Here is a 17,857-nt window from a genome sequence, read left to right as displayed (position 1 = left end):
TCCCACAACCAGGTGGGTAAACCCAACACAGTAAATAAAGAAAAGCTGAAACTATTTTTGTCTGTTTTACATCCTTTTAAAATAAACAAAACAAATCTAAATTAAAGGGGGCTTTCAGATGCTATTCATTGTGAGTGGCGTGTATGCCTGTGCACACAAAAATACAAATAAACTGGTAAGCTCAGCTGTTATTAAGGTAATCCCCATTAACCTAGCAATCAGGCATTAAATTAATTTTCCACATCCAGATCTGCTGGTCTGCTGCAGGGGGAAATGTATCTTGTAAGGGCCATGTTTGATGCTAATACAGTTAATATGGAGAAATCTTCATTCTATCTACAACTAATGAGATAGCCCAAGTAAGCTGAGCAGCTGGAAACGAAAGAGCTCCACTGGGGATATCTTAGCAATAAGCCATTTTACTGTGACATTCAAGTCCAGTGTTGGATTGGCTCAGTCTGGGGACATTCAGCTTTATACAGTTTCAAAGGGAAATAAATCCAGTCTCTAGAATATTCTTTCATGAATCATGCTTAAGAGCAACTTAATAATGTTTTAATTGTAGCTAGGGCTGAGTGGAAATGTCTCTCCAACAAATTTGCCAGCCTTGTTCACAAATTATGTGAACTGGAACGGCAATTTTGGCAGTTTTCGGAGTTGGGATTAAGTATTACAAATTATTTTGCAGGCCGTGCTGTTTCCTTTCCCCTCCCCTCATCTTTTTAACAGTAATGCTGAATATGCTGTCTATTGCTACCCCCCTCCACCCTTTACTTTTGAAAGTCTAGCCAAAATGCCACTTGCCACTACTGTAATGTGGCCAGTTGCCACCATTTTTCTCTCAAATGCCTTACTGAGTAAGCCAGCATAACACCACTAGCATCATCATTAGAGGGGTTGAGATGGGGAGAATATGGTGGCAGACAGAGTAAGGGGTGCTTTTTCTACGCTTTAAAAATCTGTTGACATCACAAGTGAAAATCAATCCGGACACAAAAGTTGTTGAGCCAAAATCTACACTTCTGATATGGGTTGCCATACGTCCTGATTCTCCCAGACATTTAAGCTGTTTTCGCCCAGGTACTTTTTCCGATGGCCAGGAAATTCCAGACGTATGGCAACCCTATCATATGTTGACTTTGGGTATTGGGAAGAATAGAGCTGACTTTGCATAATAAGCAAGTTATCTCTCAGTGTGGCTTGGGAAAAGAGTTTTCTTTTTGGTCTCCAGGTCTTATGGACTGGCATGAGGTCAGAAAAATATGTTCCCACAGTTTGACTGAAGACTCTGGGGCAGGGTGAGAACCTGCATGGCCTTCTTCAATTGGTTTAGCCATACGGCTTTGTCAATGTCCCTACACTGCAGACACCATTTATTTATTTATTTATTGCATTCTGAGGTCACACAGTGCAGGGGAAACAGGGTAGATAAAATCTCACCTCTGCCACAAACTCACCAGGTGGTCTTCAACAAGCTACTGTCTTTCAGTTTTATTCCATTACCAATTAACCATCAAAATAACTGTCCAGATGTGCTGTCACAGAAAATGTGCCTAATTTCCACTCCACTTAAATATCTTAACTCAAGTATCCTCAGAAGATCCCACTCAAAATCACAACGGCCAAATTCCACTTCCTTGCAATATATTCACAGGCTATTCAAAAGGCACAAGTTTTCCTTGTGGTGGAACACAGTTCATAAGAGTGTGAAAATACAGAATGTAAAAATAAAGAATGGCAGGTGCAGGCCTACCTGTCTGCATCGCCCAGGCCCAGCGAGGTGTTGCGTTGCAGAGTTTCCCGTACAGCAGCCATCCCATCCGGAAGTCTGTTTAGCCTTCGAGTGTAAAGGCCCAATCCACCATCTGTCATGTACCTTTGAAAACACCAGAAATACATTTGTGTTGCAGGTTTACCAGATCAGTCAACCTAGCTAGCTAGCAATTCATTTTTATATTATCCTTCACCAAAAAAGACAAAGGGTAACAATAGGATAGAAAAATGCATGCACATCATATAATCACTAAATTCAACACTGAGAGATGTAAAGTTGGAGCACATTTACTTGAAACCAAATTTTGCCAAGGAATAAAACACAAGAGCTTTTTTACACGTTACATTTAGCATGAATTCTGTTAAAAGTCAGTTTTAGGGGGGAATGTGGCATGTTAGAAGCATGGCAAAGGTCTTGCTACCTTGATGTACTGAGCTCTGCAGGTGAGGGCCTCTTGCAAATACCATCTTATCAGGAGGTCCATTCTGCACAATATAGGAACCAAGCATATAGTATTTTAACATCTACCCTTCAGAATTCCCTTCCCTTGAATATTAGATGACATCTCTGCTGTCTTTTTTGTGCCTACTGTAGACTTTCCCGTATCATTCTCAGTTTACATGTGTACGGGAATTGCTTTTAAGTTGTTTTTATTGTATGGACACTTCTTGTTTGCTGCCCTGGGCTCCTTTGGAAGGAGGGGTAGGATATCAATGTAATTAATTGATTGAGTAATAATGTCTTCCAACTAGGAATGGGCTGGTAATATTGTGAGGTTATCTTCATAATTAAATGGGTAAGAAAACTTATTTTTCAGGCAGGATTATCCTTCCAGTATCTTCATATAATTGGGAATACAGGGTAAAAAGGAAATTATTCCAGTGGTAGCAGGGGCTGGTAATATCAGCAATAGACCTCTCATTGCCACTGGGTGTCATACAGCTTGCATAACATTTTGGAATTGAGAGGCTCTTGCTTGAAAATGTTGGAATTACTACTGCATATTTTCTGTCATCAAAACACCCACTTCCATGTCTGCAGTATGCAATCACACTCACACATGAACTCTTCAGTATATTAGCCGGCTATAGCATCACTATGTTCATTTCATGGAGTTTAACAGAGTGTAAATTTGTCACACTTAAGAACTTAAAACAAGTTATGAATATAGTTTATCTCTTTGGAAAAGACAGGATAAAATAAAACACTGGCATTGAAATAAAAGGAGCATCTCTGACAAACAACATTAAAAATGCTTTATAATGGTTTAAAATGATAAAGTAAGTGTTATTACCATCCTTTACCCCTAAAGAATAAATATCTATATCAAACCAGTCCAGCTGAAATTAAAATATATATATTAAGCTGAATATATTAAAAGTAAAATAAATGCAAATAATTCATCCAAACACATACACATGTAAAATATGCTTGACTATAAGATAGAGATTGATGCATATATTGTTGTTTTTTGCAAACAGGAGTATGAATGAATAAGCTTATGAACACTGGAGAAAAAACTCTAAATGCATGGTATATGTGCACTTTCCCCCTTCTTCTAGATTGTTTCCAAATTGGCAATACAATCCAAATGTACATCAAATAAACAATAGGAAAACCAACAAACTGATAAGCTTTGGTAAACTTTCAATAAAATAACATACTTGACTAAACTGTAACCTGAAGAGCTATTTCCTTCCAATGCAGTTCTGGAAACAGTGACCAAATTATCTGAAGAGGCTGAAGATGTCCTTTAGTTTTGCAAAGTTCATTGCCACTCACTGATTTTTCTTCTAGAAACTTATCTTTGCCCGTGAGTAAGAGAAAAAGAAGCCTTCCCCCATCACACGGCCAGTCCAAATGCTGTTAAAGTTGATAATCTTGAAGTGACTAACAGAAAACAACCCTTAGTCCACAGAAGCACTAACCCATTTTTTGAAACCCTAGTGTTATACTGTCAACATTAAGAGACAAAACCTGACTGTGCTGCCTAACTCAATTATTAAACTTCTCATGCAACAGGAAGGCAAGAAAAAAAGTGCAATGGATGTAAGTTAGCTTTGTGAGTCTCTACTGGGTTCAAGAACAAAAGACAATTGCCCCTCCGGGGTTTCACAAAGAGGTTGCTAAGCTAGTTAAACTAGGGACAGGGCTATTCTCAGTTCTGCTTTGTCCATGGGGACAAGACACAATACTTTCTCTCAACTGCATAAACAAGGAGTCCAGTTTCAATGGCACTAATAAAAGCTAGCTTGCCACTAGTCCTCCATTCATTTATTTGTCAGGAGCTTACAAAAATCAACCTTAAAAGTGGAAGAAGAAAACTCAGCAGTTATGTAACAGACCGAGTTAAAAGTGCTCGTATTTAAGGACATTTCATTCAACATGGAATAAATGCCACAGAGAACATATACACAAATATAAACAAATACACACAGTAACTAACAGGTTTGCCACCAAGGCAGTATTTAACAGAATACTGCAGCCATCCTAATGGTCTGACCAATGTCTTCTTTCCATGCACATTAAAACACCTATTTGTTGCGTTCACACTTAATGTATTTAGATGTATAGAGTTTTAAAATTAAAATCTCAGGTGCACATACAAAATGTGTACTAGACAAGTCAATCAAATCTGAGAACACTGAAACCCTGATGATGTCAGTGGGGCAGGCAAGCACATGCTTAAATCTCTCCACTGATATCAATCGGATTTTGGCCAACAATCTATGAGGCTAGACTTTGTCCAATCAGTTAATATACATTTTAGAAATAAACAAAAACATGAGTGAACTCCATTTCTGTTATTCCAGCTGCTGCTTACCCCTCCCCTCAACAGAGTTAGCTTCTCTTGCCTAATAGGCAGATCCTTTCTTGTTTATAGACATTTCCATCTTATCCTTCCAGTTCCTATTCACTTACAACCATTTAAAAACACTAATATAACCACAAGCCTCTTTTCCTGCACCAGCAACGTTTGCTACGGCGCTACATTGCATTGAAAAAACGAAACACTGAATGAACTTTGACTTTCCCACATGTCACAATGACAGGGCATTCCATCCCCAACCCCCCTTTAGGTAGTTGGTGCCTATTTATCACCACCTTTCTGGACATACATGTTGGAACAGGAAAGGAAACAGAACCTCATGAGTGTAGCTCAAGGAGGCTCAAATCAGTGGAATATCTGCATGTGTGTGTGTGTGTGTGTGTGAGAGAGAGAGAGAGAGAGAGAGAGAGAGAGAGAGAGAGAGAGAAGACATCTTTTTAGTTTTCATTATTTTAAGTGAAACACTTGTGCCTCTTTTGGCAGACCTATGCAGACAGAGCACATGAATAAGAAAAATGGCTTTCCAAATGTATGCATGTTTATGGTGTAATCTTTCTGCTTGTCCGAAAACAGCAGCAGCCACCATTCTTCACTATCAGGACATATTTTGTACCCAAATATTTGATTAAAAATAACAGTGTGAATAGCTATGAATAATGTGCTGTTCTGCTTCCTTCAACAATAACACCCCCCTCACCAAGATACATTGTGTGTATTTGTGTGTAGGCATCTTAGATTTTGCAATTAGCAAAACTATTGGGAAAACAGAGCAAATGGACTTCTCATACCCAATATAGCTCTCCTTCTTAAGGTTGTCATAAATGAAGAAGCTATTGATTTGGGGTTAGGGCCAGTGTGCCGGAGGAATTGTAAATAACAAATTCCCCCATTTGCTCTGCTGAATTATTGCTCCACAGAAGCACAGCTTTTGAGGGGGAAGTTTACTTAACTTTGGCAGGCAGGTTACGACAAAGTCTGTGACCCTCTAGCACAACAAGAAGTTGCAACATGTATTGGAGATATAAACAGAGATTTGAATGATTGGTTATCCAAAATGTATTTCACTGGGATATGTATTGAACTCATCTGTGGAATCCTCATACAATCATGAATACAAACAACCAGTAGATGAAAATAGATTATGGACATATTTAATGATTGCTACCTGGTTATCTAGTCTATTTATTTATTTATTTATTTTATTTTTAAAATCTCACTATTCTAGTGCAAAAACACCAATTTTTTTAATAACACACAACATTACCATTTCATAAAACAATTGCAAGAAAGAGGTAGTAATTAAGCACTGTGATGCTTAGATGCTTCTGTTTCAGAACTTCACTAACAATCAAAAACCACCTTAGAGAACCAGTATGATATAACGAACAAAATGCACCAGTTTTTCAGTCAGCCTCAGTAACTGTGTCTTTTAACAGCAGCAGCATGCAAGAATAGGTGCCTTCTTTTAACCAAATGTAGAAAAAGATTATCACTTGTGGATGGTTACATAGGAAGCTGCAGTTAAAATAATGTCTACAGAGGCCTGGTTCCCACAGTCATGCTAAGCCAATTCACTTTGTTCCTTTCCAGTCATTTTGCTGCTACACTGAGCACTGGGTCATGACTTAGCTCTCCCAGACAAAGCCCAAACTGTAAACTCTACAGGACAAATCTCGGGTTACAGTTTGTGGTCAGACTCTGGAGAGAACTGAACCATGAGCCAGGGTTCAGAGAGCAGATTAAGTCAAACCATGGCTTACCTCAGCACAGTACAGCAGCAACAGCAGCAGAGGTGCAAAGTGGCTGCAATTTCCTCTTCCAGAGCCTACGTGCTCATTTAGGCTAAGCCATGGTTTGCCTTAGCATAAAGTACAAATTAGGCCAATGTAGATTGAAACGTTGATAGCTTTAGGATTGGACTGGAGAAGTATCGATTAAAAGCCTGATCAGCTGTCAAGCTCACTGGGTGAATTTAGGCTACTCAACCTAACCTACCTCACAGGGTTCCTCTGAAGATAAAGCATGATGGCTATATTCTACTTCCAGAGTCAGAAGCAATATGTCTCTGCATACCTTTCGCTGGCAGATACAAGTGGGGAAGAGTGCTGTTGTACTAAGATCCTGCTTGCAGGGTTTCCATAGGCATCTGATTGACCGCTGTAAGGACAGGATGATGGGCTAGATGGACCTTTGATCTGATGGCTTTTGTGTTCTTAAAGTAACTCAACACACACTGCCTAAACCCATTTGAATAATGGAAAGTGCAAATGACACACTGAGGCATTTTGGTTTTATTGCATTTGGGGAGCTAACCCAGAGAAGCCCTTCAACTTTTGTGATTTCTATGCAAATTATTAAATTTCAGCACTTTCTCAAAACATCTAAAGGGTGTTTAGCATAGCTTAAAAATGGCAGATGGGAATGACAGAAATTAATTAATGAATTAAGCATAAACTACGAAAATAATTCTCTGATTCATTTCCCTGATTATCTCAGGATTTTTCTCAATGACAGTGCTATTCTACAACTAGTAATGGGTCATAAAATTCATTTTCTACAGTCGCATTCAGTGTACAACCTTTATTTATCCAACTGTTATTAATAGAGCATTAAAAGGACTTACCGCAAATGGAAATTCAACCTCATACATATATATATATGCTTTTCTAGGCAAAAAAGGGGGGTGCTTCCCCCCTCCTCTGTTCCTAATTTACTGGCATAAACCAACTGCTTCTGAGTTCCCTTGGCAACTTAAACTCTTGAACTTTTCTCTCCTTTTGCCAGCTGCTTGCACCTCAAACATTTTGTTTGGTACAGCAAAGTCATTCCAAGTCATTGTTTGTTTTTGTTTTTTTAAAAAGATGCCTTAAGTAATGCTTTTCACTCCTACTTCCATTCACTGAACGAGATCAGGTACAGTAGGTTTCACTTTAGCAATCTAAATCTTGCGTATTTTTCAGTTGCCAATTTACAGGAGCACCTGACATTATCTAATGCAGAATCAAACCTGTTGAAAACATTTTACAAAGAGATGACAACAGCTGGAGGAATTGACTAGACCTTCTCTGTTATGGAGCCAACATTCTGGGATGGGCTTTTGGGGGAGGTATATAAATGATGGCTTACACTTTCAGATGGGATGGTAGATAGTTTGAGGGAAAGTGCATCAAACAGCAGTATTTCTCCAAATAACTGCAGGATAGATACAGATTGTGGCTAAGGTCATGTGTACACAGCTTCAAACACCAACACTGGGAGTGTGCTGGAGCCGGAATAACTGGCAATGTGTACACAGCCTAAGTTTTTATTACTATTTTGTCATCACTTCTCTCCTGTCCCCTCCTCCTCTGGTGGTTTTATGTTTGACTTGTGTTTTAAGTTATTTTCTTCTATTTATAAATATAATTCCTATTAAGGTGAACAAAGAAAGTTGAATGTTTGAACCCATGTTTACTTTGTTCTAGTCTGCCTGGGTTAAATCCAGTGCTGACATGCTGGTTGAAGAATGGCTTTTGATCCAGCACAGACGTCGGTTGACATAAAAAATGAGAGGTGGTTTTCTGTGAATTCATCTTCCCTCTGCAGTGCTACCTTTCATGCTGTTGTGGAGGGTCCTCCAAACCTAGGACATTTGTCACATGGATTTTTTACTCAGCAGAATTTATATACTGCTCTCTCTTATTTTTAAAGACTAGCTAAACAGCATATATAAAATAATGACACCACAGATAAAATCAACAAATTTTAAAAAATTAGTATATGTAACTAAGTTATATGTCTGAGTAGGATTGCTGAAATAATATTTTTTTCTGAAACAGGCGTCTAACACAGTATAGCAAGGATGCCCACCACATGAAAAGCTACGACTTCTAACTGTGGAATGAACGTTATATGGAACTAGTAGAAGTGCAAGTTCCACAGCTTGAAGTGGTCAAGTAGGCAAGTATGGAGCAAGGCAATCCTTGAGACAAACTGGTCCCAAGCTGGTATGGGCTTTAAATACTAATAGGAAAACTCTGATTTGGGCCAAATTTTGGAGGAGGTCAGGGGAGTCCACACAAAAGTACAGAGAAGATTCCCCTTTATCTTATGCCCTCCTTTGATTTTTGGCCTCCTACAGGGTGCCACTGAAATTTGAAAGACCAAAATCCTGATGACGCCCACCTGCTGTCAAGTGAGGTGAGGTACAAACACAACTACAAAGGAAAAACTAGGAGCTTAGAGTGAGCTCCTAATTGTTCCTTTGCAAGCAGGGATGCTTATTTAATACGCTGTGGCTTTGGGTGGGTTATCCATTAAATCACAATTGGCTTCCCAACTGGAATGCAGCAGGAGTTGGATTTGGAAGTCCATGTGGTAACTTTAAAGTAAGAACCTATGCTGGCCCACAAGGATTGCTGTGCCAAAAGATGGGCAGCAGCGCTCAAAAAAATGAGAGAGCAAAGCCCCATAATTTCTCTAGAACTACTGGAAACTTGACACGTCAGTTCAGAATAGTTTTGTTTTTCTTTCTTTTTTTCTTGGCTAAATTTCTGTGCCAAACCATATTTTATTCCCTTAGTCTGTCAACCCATCAGTCTTAACTGACCACCATCTCCTTTCAACTTGATCTTTCTGGACAAAGAGTAGTATGTGAAGTCTGCCCACAAGTTTTGTCAATGTGAAAACTAAGAAATATATAGCCTAGGGTCAATTCAAGTTTCAGTCTACAAAACTTGAACTGATGAATGAAGTCAGGCAGAGTGTAGTTTGGTCATGAACTTGTCCATGGCTTTGTTGTCACAAGGCCACAGTGTTTAGTCAACTCCAAAGACCTTCTTTGAGTACATATCCACGACGAAGAGTGAGGCCGAGGAGGGGCTGTGGTTTCTAGGTAGGAATTTCAATACCAAGGATATCAAAACAACAAACTTTAAGAACTTGGTGCTTCTTAAAATATATGTTCACTGGATTGTATAACGATAGATGCCATTGGGATTGAATGAGACATATCTTAGGTCAAACAGAGCTTCAAAATTTATCTCCATAATAATGAGGTTATAATGTGTTGCCCACCTGCACCCCCCTATTAAAAAAAAATATTCAGCTGAGGAAGGTTAAGAACAAAGCGACTTTTGCCTAGAGTCGGTTTTCAGGCCTAGTATCTCCCAGTTTGTTTGAAATGAACAGAGATGAAACTGCGCGCACCCATTTTTCTGTATGGCCAGGGGCAAATAAACTTCCAATGACCTCACGGTGGGGAGAGATTTGAATTAAAATTGAAAGCTCAGGTATGCTAAAAATGAAATAACCGGCCTGTTTTTCTGTTATCCCTTTTCAGGCTTAAGCCAGAAAACAAGTACTGAAGAGACAATATTGGTTTTACTACCTTGAGGAATCAAACAATGGAAAATCTCAAACAAAATATGCAGTCCGTTGAATTCCACTGACTTGCTGTTCTTGATCACATTTCCCTCTAGTGGACAGATCCAATGTACAGTATTGTAACAGGCAGCAAGCCTTTCACTGAAATGGCAGCAGCATGGACTCATTAATTTATTGCCTATATATTTACAGTGGTACCTCGGGTTAAGTACTTAATTCATTCCAGAGGTCCGTTCTTAACCTGAAACTGTTCTTAACCTGAAGCACCACTTTAGCTAATGGGGCCTCCTGCTGCCGCTGCCGCCCCACCGCTGGAGCACGATTTCTGTTCTCATCCTGAAGCAAAGTTCTTAACCCAAGGTAATATTTCTGGGTTAGCGGAGTCTGTAACCTAAAGCGTATGTAACCTGAAGCATATGTAACCCAAGGTACCACTGTATCTCACTTTTCATTACACAAGGAGACACGCCCCCCCCCCCGGACTATTTATGCGTAGCATTGAGAACAATCTCCTGCTTATCACAAATACGGATCTAGCTCTGATCTTGCAACAGCACCAGTATCTTGAGAGCTGTCTCAAACCCTAGCCCTCAGAGCTGACGCAATGTAATGGAGTGTATGGAGGTGAAAAGGGAAGTATGTGCACTGACATTCTGGAGACGAGTTAGCAGAAACTCCCAAAGCCAGCCATTCTGTCCCACTGTGTATTTAGTTGCAATGCTTCAATATTTAACAAAATCAGCAGAAAGCCTGCTCCAACAGAAAGCAATTCAAACAAACACCACATTCAGAAAAGATAACGTAAATGACATTGTAATTATTATGAATCACGTTGAAATCATACAGCCATATACGGTATATAAGTAGAGTTTTCAGCTCTCTTCATTAGTCAGTGAGATCAAGTCCTGTTCCTCTAAGCCAAGCTGTTTAATGTTACTGTGCCTTTTGAACTGACCAAGTTACGCTAATTTATTTTTAACACTGTTGAGGGGCCCCGGTATGAAATGCTGGAAAGGTTACAAAGTTCAAATTGCACTTGAGTTTGATTACACTGCAGTTCAGCCTTCACCAAGTGAGATTTGTTAGCATTAGGATCTAAGCCAATTGCTTCAGAGTTTTGGACCCTGAAAATCTTCCGCACACGTCTCAAGGCAACAGACAAAATGCAATAAAACAAACCCACAGAAAACAGCAGATAAAATGTAAAAGCAGTACCTAGTAGACACCCGTGGCAGAGACCTATTCATCCAGCTCAGAAAGCTCGTCAGAACAAATATATCTTCACTTGATTACAGAAAGTGCAGAGATCTTTGGAACTTGCAGGAGAAGCTCTCCTGCAGACCAGAGTGACCTGCTGGATATATAAGGAATACGGCAGTCTCTCATGTAACCAGTGACATAGGACCTTATATATTGGTGCCAAACCAATTTGAATTTGGCCCATAGCAGATTGCCAGTCAGTGCAAATCCTACAAGCAAGGTGTTCTATGCCAGTGGTAGTTTGCCACTACAAATAATCTGTTCTACACCAGTTGCAATCTCTGGATCATCCTCAATGGTAGCCCCACATATAGAACACATTGCAGTAATCCAATCTTGGGGTTACCAATGCATGACAATTGTGGTCAAACTATCCTGGTTGCAGCTTTCTTCCCAATTGATGTTGAGAATAAGACACCTGTGCCTCCAATGACAGATCTGAATCCAGGAGCACCCCCAAACAACACACTCGCACCTTCAGTGAGAATGTGACCCCATCCAGGGCAGGCAGGTTAACTACCTCCTAAACCCAGAAACCACTCACCCACAAAGGCTCCATCTTGCCAGGATTCAGCTTATTAGCCCTCATCCAGCCTACCACTGCACCCAGACCTGAGCCTTCTCTGCCATTCCCAGTTCAGCTGTTACAGAGAAATAGAGTTGGGTATCATTGGCATACCAATGATACCTCGCTCCCGATGACCACCCACAACAGCTCCATGCAGATGTTAAATAGCACTTGAAACAGTAGTGCTGTGTGACACCCTGTAAGAAGATAAAGAGAGCCTGCTAGCTCAGGCCAATGGCCCATCTAGTCCAGAATCCTGTTCTCACTATGGGAAACCAGCAAGCAGTATTCAAGCACTGGAGCGCTCTCCCTTGCTGTGGTTTCCAGCACTACCCAGAAGCATTTCTGCCTCCAAATGTGGGGGCAAAGCATAGTCATCATGGTTAATAGCCATTGATAGCTGTCTCCTCTATGAAGCTGTTTAATTCTCCTTTAAAGCCAATATTAGAAAGTTAGCTCAGAGGGAGGAGGCTGAGAAACATTCAGCCAATGCTACCTTCTGGAGCTATGGTAGACGGTAACAAAGACCAAAGAGATGTCTAGCAAGAGCAACAGGATCATATTCCCCACATCCCTCTTCTGATAACAGTTCATTTATCAGGGCAAGCAAGTCAGATTCACTCCTGAGCCCAGAGTGGAATGGGCCTATATAATCATTTTCACTCAGGAATGTCTGTGGCTGCATCGCCATGGCTTTTTGAGTATCTTGCCTGAAAGGGGTGGTGGTAGTATATGTGCTCAGATTGTAGTTGGTAAATACCATTAGGTTAGGCACTTATTTTTTTGGCTTACTAAACTCTATAGAATGTCATACACATTCATGGACAGGTAGGTGGTATGGTATCTTTATTATTTATATTCCTCCCCTTTTAAAAACCCCTAAGCTTCAGCTACCCAACATTTACAGCATGATGAGTACAAGGGGAAAAGGGAGGGAAAGAGCATGATGAGTCAATGTATAGAGATGAATATAAAAGGCATTCACCCTAAGCAAAGATTAAATAAACTCTCAATCTAAAGTGGCAGGTGGAAATGTACAACTGATGCTTTCCAGACAATATTGACATGAACAATGAGACTGATATGAAGCATCCATCACAAGGGGCACCAGACACACATCAGAATCTTGCTCATGTTACTCAACACTCAAGCAAATCCACGCTCTATCTTGCTTCACAAGCACTGCTACATTCTTATCTCCACCCAAACAAATCTAACATATTCAAACTCAACTTATGACCTACTTCAACAACCATATATTCAGTATGGGCTTTCATCCTCTAGATCAGTGGTTCCCAATTAGCTAATTACTGAAAACCCCCTATTTTTCAAAAGTAAAGTCACAGACCCCCTACTTTTGAAATTTTTTTATAAGTCTATGGTAGTCACCTCTGCAAAGCATTTATTTAAAAAACAAAATGTGGGGTAGCCTCTAATAAGCATTGGACTTTAGGTATACTAAAAAACAGACTAGGGCTGAGCAATATCTGGTTTTCAGCATCATGATATACCAGCAGCTAAACACTGCATATCATGATGTCTGAAACTGGAGATCAGGCGTGCGGATGAGGGAAGGAGCAGTCACAGAAATAGCATTTACCACCATTGATGCAATGCAGCAGTGGCACAGGCATTCACTGGGGCCAGCTTACCTGCAATGCCTTATTCTGAGGAGGGGGCCCCAGTTGTGGTGGTCTGAAGAGCACAACTGCCAGCTGCTTTCCATTAACAGTTGAAAGACTCTAGGGTGAATGAGGGTGAGTCACAGTTGCTGCCACCACTGCTGCCACCGCAACATTAATCACAGTAGGCAGAAAAGTAGGCTGCCAGCCAACCATGCTGGTGACAACAACAGGCAGCTTCACAGACAGCAGATGGAAAGTGCAATTTGCCAAGATGCACACCTCATTATACGGTTGGCCTTGCTCACAAATCCTTGAATTTTTAAGGGGGAAGGGACATCAACTGATAGCTGCGTGACGTTGCTCCTTTAAAGTTCTCTTGTAAATGCAAGCAATTGGGAAGCACCTCCTAGTGTTTACATTCAGAAACCTGTACCCTCTGGCCCAGGGTGTAATTAAGGAGCTCATACATATTTTCCAATGTCCTGTGAATCATCAGATGTTCACACACATACTTAGGTGGAGACAGAGTTGAACTGGTTGTAAAATTTATGTGATTACATTTGTAAAAAACAGAAATTAGCACTGCTGTGAAAAGTCAGGTGCCCTGTATGTACCCTGTGCAGGTTTCACATGCATGTTATCACGTGCTGGGCTTAGGAACTACAGTCAAACATTGCACATCCAAGAGAAGATGTAGTCTGAACTGCACTGTGTGAATGGGATGTGCTTTCTGATATGCATCCCAATCCACTTTTTTTTTTAATGCATCACTAGTTGCACATTTACAGCTTGTGTTACACATGAGTAGGGCTGGATTTGGCATACTCTAAAGAGAAGATGGAGATACACAAGGATCTTGTTTATATCCCCTCTCTACATTGCTTGGCTGTGTTGATTTCTGGTATCTATGGCAAAGCAACTCCCCTGGGTGGGTCAATCAGTTTCAGAACAAGCACCTGTGGCCTCCTAAGGTTTGCAGAAGCATACAAGGTCATAGATATATTCAGATATTTACAAACCAAGAGGAATTCAATTCCTTCTAACCTCAAGATACCAAAATTGCTGCCTGCCAGAACTTTGCTTGGACAGACCTGTAAGTGAGGCCTCACAAAATTTCCCATGACCCAAGATAGATCAGCGAGGGATCTGAGAACATGTGGCTGCAATGGTTTATCTTGGCCACTGGGTTTGTTTTGGCTGTAACAAATATTTTGGCTCACTTTCCTATCTAGTTGCCAGTAAAAACACAGATACTTGCCATTCTGAGAATGACAGTGGAGCACATGCCAGCTGACAAAAGGGCATTCGTACTGTAATTTTTTTTCAAGCCTCCTGTTATTATCTGTACCCCAAGACACAGCAAAGAATTTGTACACATTTGTTCTGCTGCTTCTCTCAAGCTGTTTTCATACTAGTCCCTCTTCTCACTTTTAAGTGCCCTTGTGAGGAGGAAGAAACCTTTTTTGAAACCTACTTAATTAATCCTGGAAGCAACTGTTCTTTGCTCCTCAGTTTAAATCAGAGCAACATGCTTCTGCCAATTAACCAAGGCTAGTGTGCAACTCCTTCTGTTTGCCTGATATATCAGTGGTTTTTGCTCCACCCTCTCGTTTCACAAGATTTCTTGCAAAAGACAACCACAATTTTTCTCCCATTTCAGAAAGTGAGCAGCGGCCAAGCAATAAAAGATTGTTATAGGGGTTACATGAGTAGAATGAGGGTGTTGCAACATTTGTATCAAGGAATTAATGGCAAGCCTCATCATTGCTCTTTTTCAAAGAAGTGCTGCTCCACATTTTGTGGGGTAGAGGCACTTTCAGCATGAACACCATGAGTGATGCTCAGAAGTGGAGTGTATACCTGGAAACAAATGAGAGATGTGCAACTGACATGCTTTAGGAACCACTATTGAAAATACCTGGCCAAATAAACAAAAGTTCACCTAGTTTAGCATTATGGCCACATTAACACTATACATTTAAAGTGCTATGATACCCCTTCAAACAATCATACCCCCACCCCTGAATTTTGGGAACAGTAGTTCGTTAAAGTTGCTGAGAGTTGTTAGCAGACCCCTTTCTTGCAGAGCAACGATTCTCAGAGTTCTTTGTGGAGAAGGGTTGATTGTTAAACCACTTTGCAAACTGTAGTTCTATAAGGGGAATAGGAGTCTCCTAACAATTCTCAGCAACTTAACAAACCACAACTCCCAGAATTCTTGGGGGGAAGCTATGACTGTTCAATTTGTATAGTGGTGCTTTCAGTGTAGGATGTGAATGTGGCCTACGTTTCCCTCAGTAGCCAGCCATCTCTTCTGGATACTCTCAAAGAGGGCATAAAGCAAATTGTCCCCATCATCTGGTACTCTGAGACATGCTGTTTTCAACATATGAAAACCAAAGCTACCTGGCATGGGGAGAAGGTTGTGTGATATGGCAGAGCCATGGAGCTGTCCTCTTTACACCAGTATTCTTGCAGCTTACCCAGACAGTGCTGGGGTGGAGTTGGGTGGCAGATATGACAGCAGAACCAACCTGGAGGCACTCCCACCTGTCCGTGCATCTACACAGTTACAGCCCTGACCTTGCTGCCACCCTGTTCTACCCCAGTACTGTCCAAGCTGCGGTGATGCTATGCAGTGCTACTCAACCACACCAGCTGCTTTCCCCCTGCAAGCCACATGATGGGTACGTTGAAAATACACCTGAGTGAAACACCCAGGATTGTTTCCTGGGGCACATCTAATTGTGCAGATGTGCACAGCGACATTATTTCTCTCGCAGTGAGAAATATGGCTTCCTCGTTTTCTCTTGTCGTGTGTTGCGGATGTCCAAAAGCCATGTCTCATGAATCTGATGCTACAGAAACATCTGTTTGCACTGCAGACAACCCTCTTCCAGCAGTATTAGGTGCCTGCATTGTTTGCTAAGGTAACACCCTTCCCCTAGAGGCGGAAGAGTTTATGTCCCATAACAGTTTTTGAGATGTTATCCAATTGCGTCATTGCAACACGGTACTGGAATGCTGCCTTCCTCTGGGGCAAACATGAATATGAGCTTATATATCAAATTAAAAAGTCCAAAATCAACACTGCTGGGATTGAGTTTCCCTGCCCCACCGCTACAATATCTTGATTTCAATTGCTTCTAAGCAAATATGGCATTTGCTTATCCCCAAAACACCAACAAGCTCATATTCAGTCATTAATCTAACAGTCCAAGGGACTTGCCAATGGATATGAGTAACTATCAATCTGTCATTTTATTAGGCACACAGCCAGAGAGAGGGAGTCTAGCTTGGCTGGCTGCTGGTAGAGAAGGAGTATTGGACTATACAGACCTTTGGCCCAATCCAGGAAACCAATGCAATTGTGGAGTATAATTATTTCTCTGCGTCTGTTAATGTTTAACCCAGAAACTCTTTCATGAGCACCAAGATAACTGCTGAAACATATACCGTCTACTTAACACTGGAATTGTTTACAAAAACAAAACCCACACAATGAAATAATATGTGTTATTTCAGTCACATAAGTAAGGATGAACATATAGAGTAGTATTATTAGCTAGAGTGTCAAACAGATGCTTATGGGTGCTGCTTGGAAAAACCAAGATCGACTGACTGCCTTTCCATTTTTTCACACTATGTTGGTTTTATTTCTGTCCAGTAAACTGCATAACTCACTGTTCACGCTAGATACTTCTGTTTATTTACTCAGAGATTTATATTCTGTCCTGTTACTGCATTCACAGCAGTTTACAGCAATTAAAATAGCTAATAAGAACTACAATATATGAAACAAACAGTAGAAAAATGCAAACATTTTAAGTGGTAGTAGCTACAGTTCAGTAATTGCAGTCAGCATTTGCTATGTTGGATTTACTAGTTATAATTATGCTTTGCAGGCAAGCCACAAGTTAGGAAACTACCAGTCTGTGGTAGAAACAGTGATGCTGAATTTTTCATCTATTTTTGTTCCTGAGGGTTTCACATTCAAGAATAGGAAACTGCAATGCTACCTGACAGTAACAGGTTTGCTGTACAACACTTGAGTTTCACAGGCATATGCAAATATATTAACAAAATCATCCACCACTAGATGGAGCTACAAACAAACAAAAAAACCAAAACTTGTACAAAGCATAGGCATCTGTCTCTGCAAGTGCACATGCAAAGGTATCCTAAGAAATAAGACAACCATCTATAGGAAGCCTATAATTTTCCCCAATTCAATTGAATGTGCATATGCATATATTTTATTGACCGAAGACATTCCTTTGATGAAAGGATTCACAATCATTTAAAATAAACTCTCTTGGAAATAAAATGCATTCCAAATGCAGTTTCAGGTAAAGGTCATTTGCTTTGCAAATATTAGCACAAGAAACACTGAAAAGCAAAGTCTTGCACTATTTTATTTGCAGAAACATGGGATG

General features: G+C 40.4%; 2 protein-coding genes across 19 annotated transcripts in view; one reads left to right on the top strand and one right to left on the bottom strand.

Moving 5' to 3' along the window:
• NAV2 (neuron navigator 2) overlaps positions 1–17,857 on the bottom strand; it is a 537,366-nt gene that overhangs the window by 97,632 nt on the left and 421,877 nt on the right. For all 18 annotated transcript variants that reach the window (XM_083461998.1, XM_083461993.1, XM_083461983.1 and 15 more), the window contains one exon: positions 1,754–1,876. In XM_083461998.1, coding sequence (XP_083318124.1) covers positions 1,754–1,876 — 123 coding nt within the window. The remainder of the gene's footprint in view (positions 1–1,753; positions 1,877–17,857) is intronic.
• The window catches only part of DBX1 (developing brain homeobox 1), a 206,438-nt gene that overhangs the window by 110,760 nt on the left and 77,821 nt on the right, over positions 1–17,857 (top strand). The gene's annotated exons all lie outside the window — the stretch shown is intronic.

The sequence above is a fragment of the Podarcis liolepis genome (assembly GCF_965112155.1).
Source record: "Podarcis liolepis genome assembly, chromosome: 1".
NCBI classification, from domain to species: Eukaryota; Metazoa; Chordata; class Lepidosauria; order Squamata; family Lacertidae; genus Podarcis; species Podarcis liolepis.
This window is presented reverse-complemented; position numbering and strand designations above follow the sequence as displayed.